The sequence below is a fragment of the Rissa tridactyla genome, chromosome 3 (assembly GCF_028500815.1).
Source record: "Rissa tridactyla isolate bRisTri1 chromosome 3, bRisTri1.patW.cur.20221130, whole genome shotgun sequence".
NCBI lineage: Eukaryota > Metazoa > Chordata > Aves > Charadriiformes > Laridae > Rissa > Rissa tridactyla.
The window spans coordinates 63639969-63655527 of record NC_071468.1 but is presented as its reverse complement, the minus strand read 5'-3'; the positions used below and the strand labels follow the sequence as shown (position 1 = coordinate 63655527).

General features: G+C 39.9%; 1 protein-coding gene across 1 annotated transcript in view; it reads right to left on the bottom strand.

Moving 5' to 3' along the window:
* Positions 1 to 15559, bottom strand: part of MAP3K5 (mitogen-activated protein kinase kinase kinase 5) — a 106479-nt gene that overhangs the window by 32045 nt on the left and 58875 nt on the right. The window contains exons 9-12 of the mRNA XM_054195030.1: positions 12648 to 12807; positions 10350 to 10503; positions 7300 to 7407; positions 2043 to 2092 (exon numbers count right to left, since the gene is read on the bottom strand). Of these exons, the coding sequence (XP_054051005.1) occupies positions 2043 to 2092; positions 7300 to 7407; positions 10350 to 10503; positions 12648 to 12807 (472 nt within the window). The remainder of the gene's footprint in view (positions 1 to 2042; positions 2093 to 7299; positions 7408 to 10349; positions 10504 to 12647; positions 12808 to 15559) is intronic.

The window sequence follows — 15559 nt, the reverse complement described above, 5'->3', positions numbered from 1 at the left end:
GAATCCTCATAAAGCTGGGAACTCCCCATTCCTAGACCGCTTTAAGTCTAGGAGCTTCAAAGGAGCCAAGAATAGTCTTAATACAAAAATAGATTAGAAGCAGGCCTGGTTCCGAAGGCTGTTCCACTCCAAAGAATACCTGCCTTCAGAAAACAAGAAAAAAACCCGAAAACCACTGAAAATTTAAGTGATCAGAAACTTGCATATATTTGAAAGAAGGGAAGGGAGAAAAAAAAAAAAAAGGCTTATGCTTGCATAAGATAAAGATTTCCCCCTGCAGCTCCTCATGGAGGCAGCCAGAGTTTTCTAAGAATTCACAGTGACTCTTGGCTCACTGTAAAGTCTCCCAAGTTGCTTTGGACATCTGTCCAGATGAACAGATTGGAAATTTAATTGACAAATTAAATGACAACTGACAGTTTAAATAACAAATACAGGAGGGTACACCAGACACAGTACTGACCACAGCATGGTTTAATAAGGAGGACAGGAACATAAAAAAAAAAAAAAAAAAAAAAGGACAATAAAGAAATCCTTTTTTTCCTCTTTTTTTAGAAACATACAAAAACATACTGTAACCAAAACCCAAACCAGACTAAACTAAGCGTATCATTGCAATTTTTTGCCTAAAATAAGCTGAATCCCACAGGACTTGAATTTTTGTGCCTATTGATAGTTTGTTTTTTTAAGTCACTTTTTGGAAGGAGAAAGAATCATCCATCTGTGCAAAACGTCCTGCAGACATAGCAACAGCTTTGTGTGTATGGAACAGTTATTATTAGAACAGAGCAACGACTATTTTTAAAAACTGTAAGATTTCTGGACTACTTTTTTTTTTTTTTTTAATTACACTAAAAGCAAACACCAAAGTGGTAAATTGCAGGTTGCCAAAGTATAGATAAATCCTAGGGGGAAAAAAAAAAAAAAAAAGAGAGACTAAGATGAAGAATTGATCCAAAGAGGTCACAGCAGTGGTGAAACCCTACTTTCTTACTATCAGAAGATACCAATTGCAAGGCTGGACCCTGCCAAACAGGATGCACACTACGTTCAACCTTGGCTAGCAGAGCAGAGCAGACCCACAGGCTCGGATTTGGCTGTCCTCTACTGGCAATACGGCACACAATCCAGTAAAGAATTCCCCCTAGATAAGTCTCCCTAGTAGACAGAAAACATTTTGCTGAAATCAAGCAAATAGACGGCAAAGTTTCCCCTGTTGTGCCCTGTCCCAAAGAGGGAAGTGTGCTGAAGAAAAGAGAGGCAACCTTGAGCGCATAACATTGTTCTCTTCTAATCCAGTCAAGCCAGTCCTGCACGTGTCATTCCTGTTCCTGTGATGTATTAATCCATGTTAACCTACTCCACATGAATCTTTGGGAGGTTAGGAGGGGTTGTTTTTTCTTTTTTTGTTCTTCTTCTTCTATTGACTCCCTTTTCTGTTCTCTCAAACAATCTTCAATTTTTCACTTTGTGGTCTAACTACCACTCTGTGTTGACAGACTCCTCTCCTTACGGGCCTTCTCTGAAACAATTTTGCTGCCATATCCATAAACAGACACAGAAAAAAAACCACCCCAAATGTACACACTCACACCCCAGAACAGGTAATCAATTAGGATATTCCAAGACACCCTGATCTGGTCAGTTCTTCATATCCTCCCGCTCTGCACCCACATGTTACTTTCTGGCTTACATATTCTGTGTACCAGGCAGCTCCTGGCTGTGACAGAACTTGGGTAAAATGACATGAAACATTGGCAGTTACTTTAAGTAAGTGAATACCATTTTCTAGAAAATATTAGTTCTTTAATTCAATGGGCTAGGTTTGCTAATTTTTACATAATGAACTCTGCAAGCAGTCGTTTCTGAATCCGGACTAGGATTCCTGGGGCTTCACTTAGAGCAGGGCACCCGGGAAAGCGCCCGCAATACTCTGCTCCAGCTCTGCCTCTGTTACTCCACCAAGGTCCACAGCAGCAGCTTCACACAATACTCATTCAATTGCTCTCTTCTTTTCAAAACATGAAAGGGAAACAACTTACCTTACTCCCCTGATAGAAGCAGCACTGAAGTTCCACTCATGGATACCTTTCTGTAACAGACAGAAAAAAATAAATAAATCATTTTTATGAATGAAGCACCAGTAGGCGTATCTTCTAGACTGAAACTGAAGAGACGGAAAGAGAAACACTTGAATCACACCAGCCTATTACCTTTTAACAGTTATTTTTCAGGGCTTTTTTTTTTTTTTTTTTTCCACCCAAAACCAGAACAACAGAAGTTTTGGGTTGTTTCTTCGCCGTTTACTGTGCAAACACAATATACAATGTACATTTTAGAAAGCATGCAAAACAGAAGGGCTGCCAGTATAGCCTGGTCTGGGTACTGAACTTGGGGTCACACACGACCTCTGGGAAGTTTGCGGGGGAGGGGGGGGAAATTCCACTTCTGAGAATAAGAAGAGGCTGCTCTTCACGCTCAATGCCCTGGTGCGTGGGAAGAGCAGGCGGAGAGAGCTACAAGCAGGAAGTCAGATGCTGGAGAGAAAAGTGGGAAATTCTTAAAAAGTAGGAGGAATTGCTCAGGGAAGGAGCAAATCTGAAGGCCAAGTGTCCAAAGAAACAGAAAGGAGGCTATTTCCCTAGGAATCCAGAAGAGAGCAGTAAGAATGTACTGAAACGCCTAAGAGCTGCCGGAGTAATAAACAAGGCTGGAAGAAAGAAGCCACCCTATGAAAACACAAAGGGCCAGGCCTCACTTACTGTCACGTCTTTGAAATTCACATCTGTCACATTCAGCAGAACTGAGTTCTCTCTGTAGACAGTCATAGTGCCTGATGTTTATGTTCTAATAAAACTTTACTGTAAGAAACAGAAGCCTTTTGTATCTTCTAATGAAAACATTCTCCTTTCAGGAAAAGGTGGAACTAAACCACCTCGAATTCCTGGTGACCTTGGGATCCCACCACAATAAGCAACATATTTGAAGAATCTCTGCTTTCTAGAGTTTTGGCATTTTAGTGACCTAAGCAATTAAAAGGCACAGAGACATTTCTTGCTGAGAGGTAATTTACAGCATAAGGGCACAGCACCAAACACAATCAAATGTATTCCAAAAGAAGACAGGAAAATGCATAGCTTATAAAACATTTCATGACTAGTGAAATGTACAGAAGTCAGAACAGATATACTGCCAAAATAGTTGCACAATGTGCAGGAAATGATAGAGGAAATTATTCTCCCAGCTATAACAGCTTTCTATAAGGCTTTCTACACCAATTTTCTCCTCCTCTGTAATTCCTTCCTTCCTGCTCAGATGGCATTAAAGGTTGTGATGCTAATATAAAATGCCTAACACAACGTACCAAAAATACAAGCAAACATCTTTCTTGAAGCACAAGCTTCACGCTATTATAATTGTAAAATACAGAGCGGTAATACCAGTATCTCCTCAATGTTAAATGGAGAGAAGGGTTTGTGCGGCGGGGTACGGGGACAGGAGAATAGCCTGATATTAAGAAAAGGTGGGATTGCATCTTGAAGTGGAGGTACTAACTCATGCTGGTATGAAGCGTTCATGAAACTGCTATTCGAGTTGCCTGGTTCTCTTGCACAAAGAAAGATCACAAACTCAATCCCTCTGCTAATACAGAGGATGTATCTGCACTGTCTTGTCCTCCTCCCTCTATATACAAACTCTGCTACTTCCCAGTTTTCCATGCTTGGAAACTCTCTTCAGAGCTTAGCTATTGGTACGTGTCCAATTCCCACTATTGGGAATAATCTAAAATCTCACTAAGTTAAAATGTACGTCTTGACAGGCATAAATTCTCAAGAAGCATAACAAGAAGCCTAAGTATTGTGGGTTTTACCTGTCACCTATGTGGAACTAATTTCTCACCGATTCATACATCTTTTATTTACCACACGAAGTTCTCGGGCAATGAAATAACAGAAAAGTGACATCCCTCATGATCTTGCCAAGTTTTGAATACATTGGAGTAAATACGTCAGGCACACTATCCAAATTCAGCATCTGTTCTTTGGTTAGGCAAAAAAACCACCAAGCACCCAAAACAAAACTCAAACTGGATTCAGAAGCCAAGGCGAAACAGAGACAGGCTGTTTACTTCAAACTTGCAAACAGCGCTGCTGCAGTCCTCTAACCCCGTGCGAAAAGGGCTGCTAGAATTAGGGAGCTGCAAGGCAAAGGTAACGTGCATTAATACAAAACATAACGCTATCTGATTTTTATAGGCATTTGGTTACGTTAAACTTAGTATTATTAAGGGCATAAATGTTAAGATACGCTGCTAAAGAAGCCACGGAACAGAAAGAGGCCACATTATTTATCCTGGTATTGACTGTCATTTGCCCATTTATTACAAAATTGCTGGCTGCAGGCTCCACTGAGTTCCAGTTTGGATTCAAAATGGAAATTCGGTTTCTTTGTGCATGAAAGGAAGTTCATACACTTTGTAACTCACAATTATTATTCTCAAAGCACTGATTGAATTTTGGCAAATCAGTAGAACTGTGAATTTATGAGCCAAAATGAACTGGAATCCGAAGTGTGAGCTGGTAAAGCTCTGACAGACTGATGGTAGGTAGACTGAAATCGGATAGTTGAAGAAGTTTCCAAACCCAGCTGTCTAACCTGCCCTTGCAGTAGGGATAGGTGGTCTCTGCTTGTTAATCAGCCCCTAAAATGCCTGTTTTCAGCCTAGTAAGGATCAAAGTAAGAGTCCTCCTCTTTGCAGTGGGCTGACAGATAATACATCAATTTCCTTAACAAAATCTCTAATCAAAGACAAATATTATACTGGTCATATTCAACTGAAAAGGAAGCTGGTGTCTCCAAATTTTTCTAGTCCCTTTTCTCCCTATACAGTTTCTGATGGATTCTAGGGACGTCAACAGACTTGCAACAGCAGACTATAATTGTACAGCTGAAGAGATAACTACCAAATTGCCCACTGCATTCTTTTGATGGGCATTACGGCTCGTAGGGCAAGGATGCCTGCACTGAGTATCGATCAGATCCCGGGCTACTCACTAAGCTCACCACGGTAAGGATTCTGGTTAGAGCAAAAGTACTAGGGAGTGCATTTAAAACTGACTTTGTCTAATGCTACTGATTAACACTAGAGCAGCAAAAATAGGAAAATAGCATCTGCAGAAAATACAGAGATACACTCCCCAAATCAGGAAAGGGGAGGGGCGGTGGAGAAAAAGAGGTACAACATACTATAAAGAAACTTTAAAAAGGGAATAACAAAATTACAATAATGGAAAATACTACAAAGCACAGGTTACAAACTCCGCAAAGCCAAATTACCTCTCTACTGAACACCGAACAGGTACAGACTAATACATCCAAGTCCTTCTCCCAGTCACAAGATGACTGGGCAGCCAAGTGACACAGCTATGAAGAAGGCCGTTGCTGAAAGTATCAAGCAAAATATCCCAGCAGCTAAAAGATACGTGAATGTATCATGAAATACCATTTTTGGACTATAAGTGTGCATGCTCAAGTAAGGTAACTCAAACTGGAACATACGAAGTCATGGCAATGAGATACCATGTGTGGCCAGTACACCAAGCCTACTTGTTTTGCCTAAAAAAACCCCTAATACTAAGAGATATTAGGATTCTCCTTAAAAATATTGTAAGGTAAACATCAGAAAGGAACCACTTAACATAAACACTGTGTTAGCAAAAGAACAAATGAGTACGAAATGGCAACAAACATTCACACTGAAACCGTCAACTGTAAAACCTACCCTAGTATTCAGACAGAGCTTGATCACTTCATGCAAAACATGATATGGCCAAGAGTGTCTGCAACAGGGCTGAACAGGACTCAATAGCCCAGAAAATTCTTATTGTACTACAGATAAGCCACTTAACAGAATGGAAAGTATTGTTTGGAGGTGAACTACATGCGCACAAAAAAGAGCCTACAAAACCCAAAGGATTATGCATGTACAAGTAGTTTCTAAATAGACTAAATTCCGAACACAGAAATACTTTCAGAACAGATACATTACAATAGCAAGGTTTACTCTGTAGTACTGGTAAATCATTATTTACTGTGTGACAAATTTTCATTTTGTTCAAGAATGGCATAAATTTATTTTTTACATTATTCCCAGAAGCTGAGCCTACTTGGAAGAACATCAGCCAGAATAAATCACAAATAAACAGAAATTCACTGGTCTAGGTAAACATTTCAGCTTGTCCTCTAAATATGCTATTTCAGCCACTGTCCATTTACATTTTCTCATGAACTCACAACAGAAATTCTAAGCAGTACAAGCCTCACGTATTCTGCGAGCAAAAGATGTTTCTCCTTTAACAGACTACAGGTACAAAGGCTGAAGGACGCATCACCTGAAAAAGAGGTGTTCACCGTCCTATCCTGCAGGCAAACAAAATGCTGCCACGGAAGGATGAACAGTGCTAGTTCTTACAAATGGCACCATCTCCAGTGTTGTGCCTCCAGCTGAGTCACCCTCCATTCACGCTTCATCTACTCCCCCCACGTTTCCATGCTCCCGTCCTTCTCCGAGGCTCTTCGATGTCCTCCCTGTCTTCACTCTTACCAACACTTTACTTCCTGAGCGTCCCAGAATGCAACAACATTCAAGGGTTTCCTTTCCCCTTGCATCCCTGGATTTTCTAAGCTCCTTTCCAAATACGCCTGACTACCTCACACCTTGGTTTATGGACTTCCCAGATTTTTCAATTTCTAGACCTGCTGAGCATCTATCTGTCTTTTTGCCAAATACTTCTTTGGCTTTTGATTGATTCTGCTCCTATTATAAGACACCAGTCTCAATTGCTTTCATAGGAGTATTTACCACCACTGACAAGAAATACCGCAAGGAAGAAGATAGTTTTGTTTGTATAAGCAATTCTATGCTACATTATTTGTATGATGACAGTGTATTGCAAATTACTGATGAAATCTTAAGCAACAGACCTGTTGTATATGATACACTGGTTTAAAACAACCAGAAAGAAGACGCAAGCTATTTTAAAAAAAAGATGGAGACAAAAGATCCATTGATCAACAGGACAAACAAAGAAAAAATTAAGAATGCCATATTAAATAAAAAAATTTTAAAAATGCACGGCAACATATCTCCACAGCATCTTCCTGTGCCTTACTAAAACACTTTTCTCCTTTGCAGAATCCATGACTAGATGCAACTGTGTACGTGTTATATGCCTTGTGTACCATGCATACTTTTAAATTGTGAAAAAAGTTACAACTACAGACAACGTCACGATATACCTTGTCATCAGGCAGCACGTGCCAGATAGATACAGTCTTCTCCTCGGCTTCACTGTTGATGGAGAGATATGAGGGCTGATAGATTTTTGTTGGTTCTAATATTAAAACCTTGTCAAAAAAAAAAATAATTAAGAGTTAGTACAAAATATGTAGAACTTTAAAAAGTATTAAAATCTGTTAAAACTATTTCTATAGTCATACTATATCAGGAAAATAGGGGAAACAGAACAAAAAGTAAAATTTTAGCACCTGGGCTAGTTTAGTATGGCTGACTTAAGATAAAAAAAAAAGCCAAGTTTAATTGAGTTTTTTATATAATGCTATTATGTGTCAATTGGTAGCACATATCATAATTTTCCAAGTGATTTCTCTGACAACTATCAGATCTTGCAATCTTTCCGTCACAATTCATTCTCTTGCAATGCCGTTCAAGAACGTCCATCTCCCATGTGGACAGGACTCATGGTATACCTTTACCATCTTTTGGTAGAAGCGCATTTGGGTAAATCGGAAAAAACACATCAACCTAGAGTTAGACTGAACTGCTTTTGATTTAGACCACTGTGAACTGTAGCCACCAGAGCAAATGATTTTCTCAAAAGCAACAAGCACCACTGCAACAGCCTGACAGCTAAAGATTATAGAAAATTTCCTGGAATAAGTGAAACAAAAACTAGAATCGTGATGTAAAAGAGATGGGATGCAATGCAGCAAGATTTAGTCTAACATAACCACTTAGTAAATGAAGCCAGCCACTCTGCCACTTTAATAATGTTCTGCCAGAATTACTTCCAGATCTTTAAAGTTTCCAGCATGCTTTATAGGAAAAAGACAAAGTTTGGATATTTGAAAAAGTGTGGTTTCTCATTAGAACTATTTATTTTAGATTTTCAGTGGTTAAAATCTGATGTATAAAGCTCCAAATCTATATTGGCTGTGTTGAAGGTATTCTCATTCTTCAGAATGTAAAGTATTGACATTAAATCAAGAAAAAGCTACTCTCTTCCACTGCAGCATGTGTACGAAGATTTCTAGCCCTCAGTGTTTAGCTGAAAGACATTTATAACGTAGGACTAAGTTAAAGATGGTTAATAAACTGATAACCTCCTTCCTTTCTTCTGACCTTCGCCCTCCCATAAAAGCTCCAATCAAACATCATCTTCAAAATATCCAAGGTATAGAATTTCTCATTTGAAAATTTTTGGAGTTCACAGAATTGCTTTAGGAAATAATGACTGACCAGGCCAACTTAGTCTACATCTATTTTAAAAAAAAAATACATAAACACTTAAGCAGAAAGTCTTGGAAAGAGCCATGGCTTAGAGTCGAATCTAAGCCACGTCACCTCCTACAGAGTCAATGAGCACACGGATACGCTGGAAGAAGTGCAAGGCCAAATTTTAAAAAAGTACCTTGGCATTTAACTCTGTAAATGATAACCAATGGGATTTCAAATGTGTCGCTTGGCATCTCCAGACACTTACAATTTCTAAAACCTGGTTAAGACCATTTCACAAATCAGGGTCTTTAGCCTACAGCAAGTTACCTGCACGCTGTGTCATTTCTCCCCTCTGAAGGCCGAAAAAAGGATGATAACACTGATGCTACGAGATAAGAGAGTAACTGACAGCTCAGCTAGTACTGATGGACAGTGAAGTCCTTAAGTTCAAGTTCCCCTTATTCACAATAAGGAAATCTGAAAATAACTTATTTTGGATTAAATTATTTGCAAGAATCTGGAAGAAGGGAGTGAAAAGGAAGTTACTATGTTTCATTTTGTTGCCTTGCTGAAAGGTGGGATTTTCGTTCTGAACAGGCACAAATGGCATTTTTGTATTATGAGAGATCATGTCTGTCTGTCTGCAACACCAGAACAGTTTCCTGTACAACACAATCAAACTATGTGGTTACTGAGTTTATCTTTTGGCTCATACTATCGCAACGATCAGTTTCAGTTTGTCTCTTAATAAAAATCCAACTCATTTGACTTGGAAAGTTTTATAAGTCAGAGCCTACTTTAAGTATCTAACTGTGCCATTTCATCATCCAAAAAGAACGTGGCCTTGTCTTTTAAAAAAACCCAGAGGAATCAAATTATTTTTTGCTTCCCTGCAAAAGTTTACGCCAATTCTCCTCAGAGAAGGAGAACCAGACTCTCTAGGGAGTCTCATGTTGCTTTCATTTTACTGCCTCAAGCTGTTGCTGTTCAACACGAGAGTCTTCCTTACGGTTTATTATCCCATCCACGCACGGAAGCCAAAAGAACCGTACAAAACAGCCAGTACGCACTTCAAGTATCTGGGAGACAATAGCAACTGCTATTTAAAACAAAATAATGGTTAGCTAAAAGGAATAGCCAAGACATTATTTCCCATACACGTATAGTTAATATATACAGGGAACAAAGATCTTTTGACACTATACTTTCAGGACACTGTACAACACCAGAGTATCTAGAAACAAATTTCAGCAAAGTATTTGTGGAACAAATCAGAAAAGTATATCTATGCTTATAGCGCAATGTTGTTGAAATACATTGTCTAGTAGCTGGCACAATAGATTTCTGACTGCTTGGGCTGATTTTTAACCTCTAACAGAGCACAGGCGTAATTGGCAGTAGGGTATGTAAAGACTGCTGAGCTAGAAAGAGACTGAAATTATGTCTATTTTCTTCAAAACAGAATATAGTTAGTATAGTACAGCCTGGACTACAAGGCAAAGGTTTGCTTTAGAAGTATACTTTGTATACTTCATATACTTAGTAGTTTGGTAGCAAACGCTAAATAGCAAAGTTCTGTCTTGAATTTTTTCCTCATTACTTTCACGTGGAACGCACTGTGCAACCCCATTGTAGACATATGCAATCAATTAAAACCAACCTAATACGGAGGCTAAATAAATTTCTTCCGGACAAGCAGTTTATTGTCTGGCAACCTAAAAACAAGCAGTGTTTTGTGTTCATTTCCTTTGTGTCACGATTTATTGGGGAAAAAAAAAAACAACCACCACCGAACAACAAAAACCACCCGAATGACAAAACAACCACTTACTGGAAATCGAACAACAGACACATCTGTCTTTGTGGCTTCAACAAGAAAGTCCATCCAGAAGTCCACAAGTTCCTGTTTGGCCGTATGTTGTTCTGGAGTCAGTTTCTTAAAATGCTGATATATCAAAATAGTCTCTACAATAGACTTCAGGTACCTGTGATCATCCAAGCATACACAGATAGTAAATTTAATACAGTTTGTAAGTAATAATATCTCTACCTTTAATCACAACTGAAGCATTCACCATTGCAACACGAGGGCAGCCGGTAAGATTTTGGTTCTCTAGGATTGCTTTTAGTAATAGCAATTCCCCATTTAGAACTGGAAGCGTAGCTGGTATATTAGTAACCTGAAATATAAATGAGTGCTAGGACACTCCTTCCTGCATATAGTCCTGATCCCATATCCTGTCTCCTATCCTAAACCACGAAAGCTTCATGAAATAGCTAAATCCTCTACCTATGGATCGAACTGAAACCACGTCAGACTTGTTTCAGTGGCGACCACCCTCAAATAAAAACCCAGGTGAAGAGTCCACTAGTTTAACTTTCTACACTGTTCTGTCTTCTGTATTGTATCCGCACGGGCAATTGTTTAACACAGATTTTTAAAACATGACGCTTGTGGAATTGATTGTCCTAGAAAGAGGAGAACAGCTACGCTAAGCGGCCTTTTGGCACTGCTAGGGAAGGACAAGAGAAGTGCCGAATGTCTCCCCTAACCGCGGCTCGTCCCTCTCTCCACTGTTCTACTTTCTGGGGCTGATTCATGGGGCTCCTCACAAAATATAGCTTTCTCTTGGCATTTCTGACAAAAAGTTGTAAACATAGTCTTTTGCAACTTTTATTAATACTGTAGCAATGAGATATACATGCTTAAAGAGGATTTATCACAGGTACCACCATTAGACTATTCAGACTATTCACAGAAGCTTTGTTTCCAGGCTTATGACAAGAAGGCATAATGTAAACTCAGAGGGCCTTTTGGGAGCAGCTGCACAGCTGTGCATTTTCCAATCATCCTTCTTAGGCCATGGGGATATCTGGCTTAAGGTACTGCATCTACTCCCCTTTGCACCAAGTAGGCTTTGCTGAACAACAGGCAATAGACTGGGAAGGAACTGCTCACAGGAGAAATCCTTCCTGGAGCACAAATGAACACACTGTATTTGCAGAGTTTAATCCACAGCCTTAAACCCTAAAGGCACCGGGACATAAAATCCTGACAACCAGGCATTCATAAACTCCAGAAAACTCTACCAGGAGACTTCCAGAGAATGCTACCCAGCTTCTCAGTAAGATATGCACATAGTAAAAATGGAAAACCTTGCAGATAAATACACTGCTAACAGCACTTATAAAATATTTGGTCAGAAAATCAGAGTTCTTAATTTGGACAGCTTTCTATATTCGATATAGGAGTTTAGCACTTCCATATTTTAGCCCACATACATACATGTATCTCAGCTTTTAGAGACACTTTCTAGCTTTTATAAAAACAAAAATACATAGGCTGTAACATATGCACTCTTTCAGTTGGTAGAGTGACAACTTTTTTAGTCAGAAAGGGGTCTTGGCTCACCCCAGCTAACAGGATCCCAGCCCTTGATGAGTAGGTGACTGGTCCTTACTTTCTACCTATATCCAAAGCAGGATATAGGTGCCGGGAGCCTGCTGTCAGAGGACACATCCCTTGGCCTTCGCATACAGATGCTGCATTTACAGGGTTGTCTTCAACCCTAGATTTATAACCTTTCTGCTAATTGGACTTTAATCTGCCTTCTTCTCAATCCTGATGAGATGGAACTTGCACCATACAGCTCGTTCACATCCAGGCTCCTAAACCAGCTGGTGTATGCAATAACCATCACAGTATTCCAAGGTACATCCATGCCTCTCCAGCCAAGCTGTCTGCACTCCCCAAAAAATTCAGGCAGTTACAACTAAACCCACATGCCACTACTGCTTCTCTTCAGCAATGTAAGCGCTGAAGTACGGTGCCTCCAAGCAACTCCTCCTTTCCCCCTTGCCCTCCAGAAGAGCCTGGAGCCAACAGTGAATCTGCTCTTCTCAGACATCAACCTAAAGACCCACATCAAATCTATTCCTGAATAAGGGCAAAAGGGGAAGAGAGTCACTTGTCTGGGTAAAAGTGCAGTAAAACAACGCACAGACAACAAAATCTGTTAAAAAACCAAAACCAATCTCCTGTCAGCTAAATACGACGCCAAACGTGAAAGCTGAAGGAGTCCAATATTTTAATATAAAACAATGTACATGATCTCGTTTATCACCTTACCATGCTGGTGCCTTTAGCTTAAACAGCTTTTCTGAAGCCTGGATCACTCTTATATGGTCATTAGCCAACATACTGGCCCCCAAGAAAGATCCCACTTCCCAATAGCTCTGCAGTTTCTCCAAGCTCCCCTTTTTACCAAGCAGGCTGCTGATCTTTACTCCTGTAGTAAAAAGAATAATAGGTCACAGAAATGTATTAATGCAGTTTTACAAAAATAACCATTTCCCTGAGTTGAAATCTATTAATTGCTTAAATTACTGTAGCCTCTCCATGTCAATAAAGTAAGATAGAAATCATACTTACCAGTTAATGTTATATGCTTTCCAAACACCCTAAGTGGTACCAGTTTTTTTTTTCCCCTCCCCCTCTTCCTAAAGGCTTCTCAAGAAAGGAACTTTAAGACATCACTGTCAGGACAAGGCCACAGTCAGATTACCTACGTTCTTGCATGGACCTCATCTGTAAAGGTAAATTGGGGCCTTAGGCTACACAACATAGCTGTAAAAACTTAACAGATGCTGAATAAGGCACCTATTATGTTTTTTTCTGCTTTGTGTTTTTTGATTTACAAGCCCCAAGCCCCAAACTTACCTTTATAGACAAGGTCCCATGCAGAAGGAACAGATGATCCACTGGGCTTCTTCCAGCAGTGATGTTCTTTTAACAAGCCGCAAGTCCTACCCCAATGAAAGACATCTATTAATATTCATAAGTCCCTCAGCAACTCAAGGCTATGGAGAGCCTCAGGTTTTATTTTGACTTGCTAAGTTTTCTGAGAACGACAAGTTTCCCTGTGGCCTTCAGGATGATTTTTAGTTTGTATTAGCTGCTACATATTTATAGCTAACATGAGATATGCTACACCATCCCCCACAAATAAAACCATTTGCAGCCTTGAAGACAAGCCTCTTCACAGCATAGTCTTTTATTCACTTTTCCCACACTACTCCATTATGACAGTTTCCCTCCCACATCACCTTCCATTGTCCTTGATATTAAGGCTGAGTATTCGCAAGAAATTTCAATGCAACTGTTGATCTTCATTTCTCCTTAACCTTCCTTAAGTAGCTGGCAGGCTAAATGGCATGCTGGAAGCAGCAATAAATCTTATCAAAACAGATATCATTACATTAGCCACACTTCAGCCTACAAAATTCATCTTGTTTTCTCATGTTGTTCACATTTTTATATCACCAACAATAGTTTTTAAAATGTGAAATAGTATCCAAGTCGTCTATAGCCTGTTACACATCTATATTTCACACTTTGTGCTCTCTTGCTAACAAGAAATTGTCATGCTTGAGCAACATACAGAACCAAATAATACTTAAATCATACCAAATCATATCATCATTTGTTTGCTTCTTGGGAAAAAAGTTTGTTTAGTTATTCCCAAAGAGAAAAAAATGCAACAGGTTTCACAAAATATCTCAGCTCTACCTGAAACATGATGCAGTGTACATCACCTCCAGCAACTTCACAACGTACAGTGGTGACCGTCTCTACGTATATCACCTCCGCAAGGCTTTAAGCCAAGGTGCTATCTACACACACATTGTCAAGAGGATTGCTTGAGGATGTACACCTACGCTTGTCGATGTAGGACAGAAAGAGGGAATTTGTGTTTAACTTGTTCAACTTCCGCAGGGTTCTAGAAACCAAAACCTACCTGTTATCCACACAACACAGCAAACAGAAAAAATTCATCTCCACCAGGACCCTAGAGTAACACTACTCAGCAATATCCTCAAAGGTTGAAGGGCTCTGCTAGAATGCCTAAAATACCCGCATGCGCATGATAGGAACATACAAGAGCAGACAGACACCTACGAACTTCCACGGGCTTTGAATGTGACCTCATCACAAGGGAAGTAAGGAATTGGTATCACAGGAATATATAGATCATTTCAAATGTGTATACCTTTGCTGGGAGGAAGGGGAAAGGGAGCAATTTAGCTTTGCGGAGGGTCTTTGCTGAGCACCGGGCGATGGCACTCACAGTTGCAGTGACCGCCGGGAAGCTATCACAAGCTACTTGTCATAGTGAGCAGCAGCACTGGTCTCTGGTTGACGGGTTTGCTTCATTGCGCCTGCAGGAACCTACCCATCCCACCCCTCCAGTGCTCCAGAGGTGCAAACAGAGCCAAAGCTGGTACAAACTGAGTGTGTGGTTTTGACGAAAAGTACAACGCATGGGGAGAGGGACTGAGATTACTGGTGTGGCAGGGAGAAGTGTTTGTTAGGAGGGTAAGACTGGCGATAGCAAGGATTTTGAGTTCCAGCTCACGCAATAAGAGAGAGCTATAGGATGATGGTGGGAGGAAGGATGAATGTGTAGCAGCAATGACATCTGAGGACACCAAGTTTGGGCATCAATACTGTTACCTAGCCTGGATGAACTGGAAGTTTTACCCGAGTATTCTGTGAAGTGAATCCTATTACCTTAGAGAAGACAACATCAGCCTCTCATCAATTTCTTCTGAGAAAGACGAGGTCACTCAGTGCTAAAACTCACTCTACTTTGCTGACCTTCCTCTACAAAGCTCACCCACAAACTCACTTATCACCAAAAGGTAAGTTGGAAAAACACAGTTCCAGTGTGGAGACATTAGCAATAGGTTCAAAAGACTACAAACTCTAATTTATAGAGGTGGGTTTTTTTAGTTTGGTTTTGTTTTCCAGTGGGTTTTATCTTTTTCGGGGGGTGGAGGAATTAAAAAAAAAAAAAACATCTGAACAACTTTCTATGCAAACATGCAAAGTGAACACCTTCACGAATTTCACTGAGTTTCTGGTCTCCTTGTATAATTTCTCTTCTCTGGTTTATTTTGATTTCACTATCTTTAGAAGTTTTTTTGAGAGTATAAGAAAATCCAGTCAGAGTCAAGAAATTCTCTCTTTCCATTATAAAC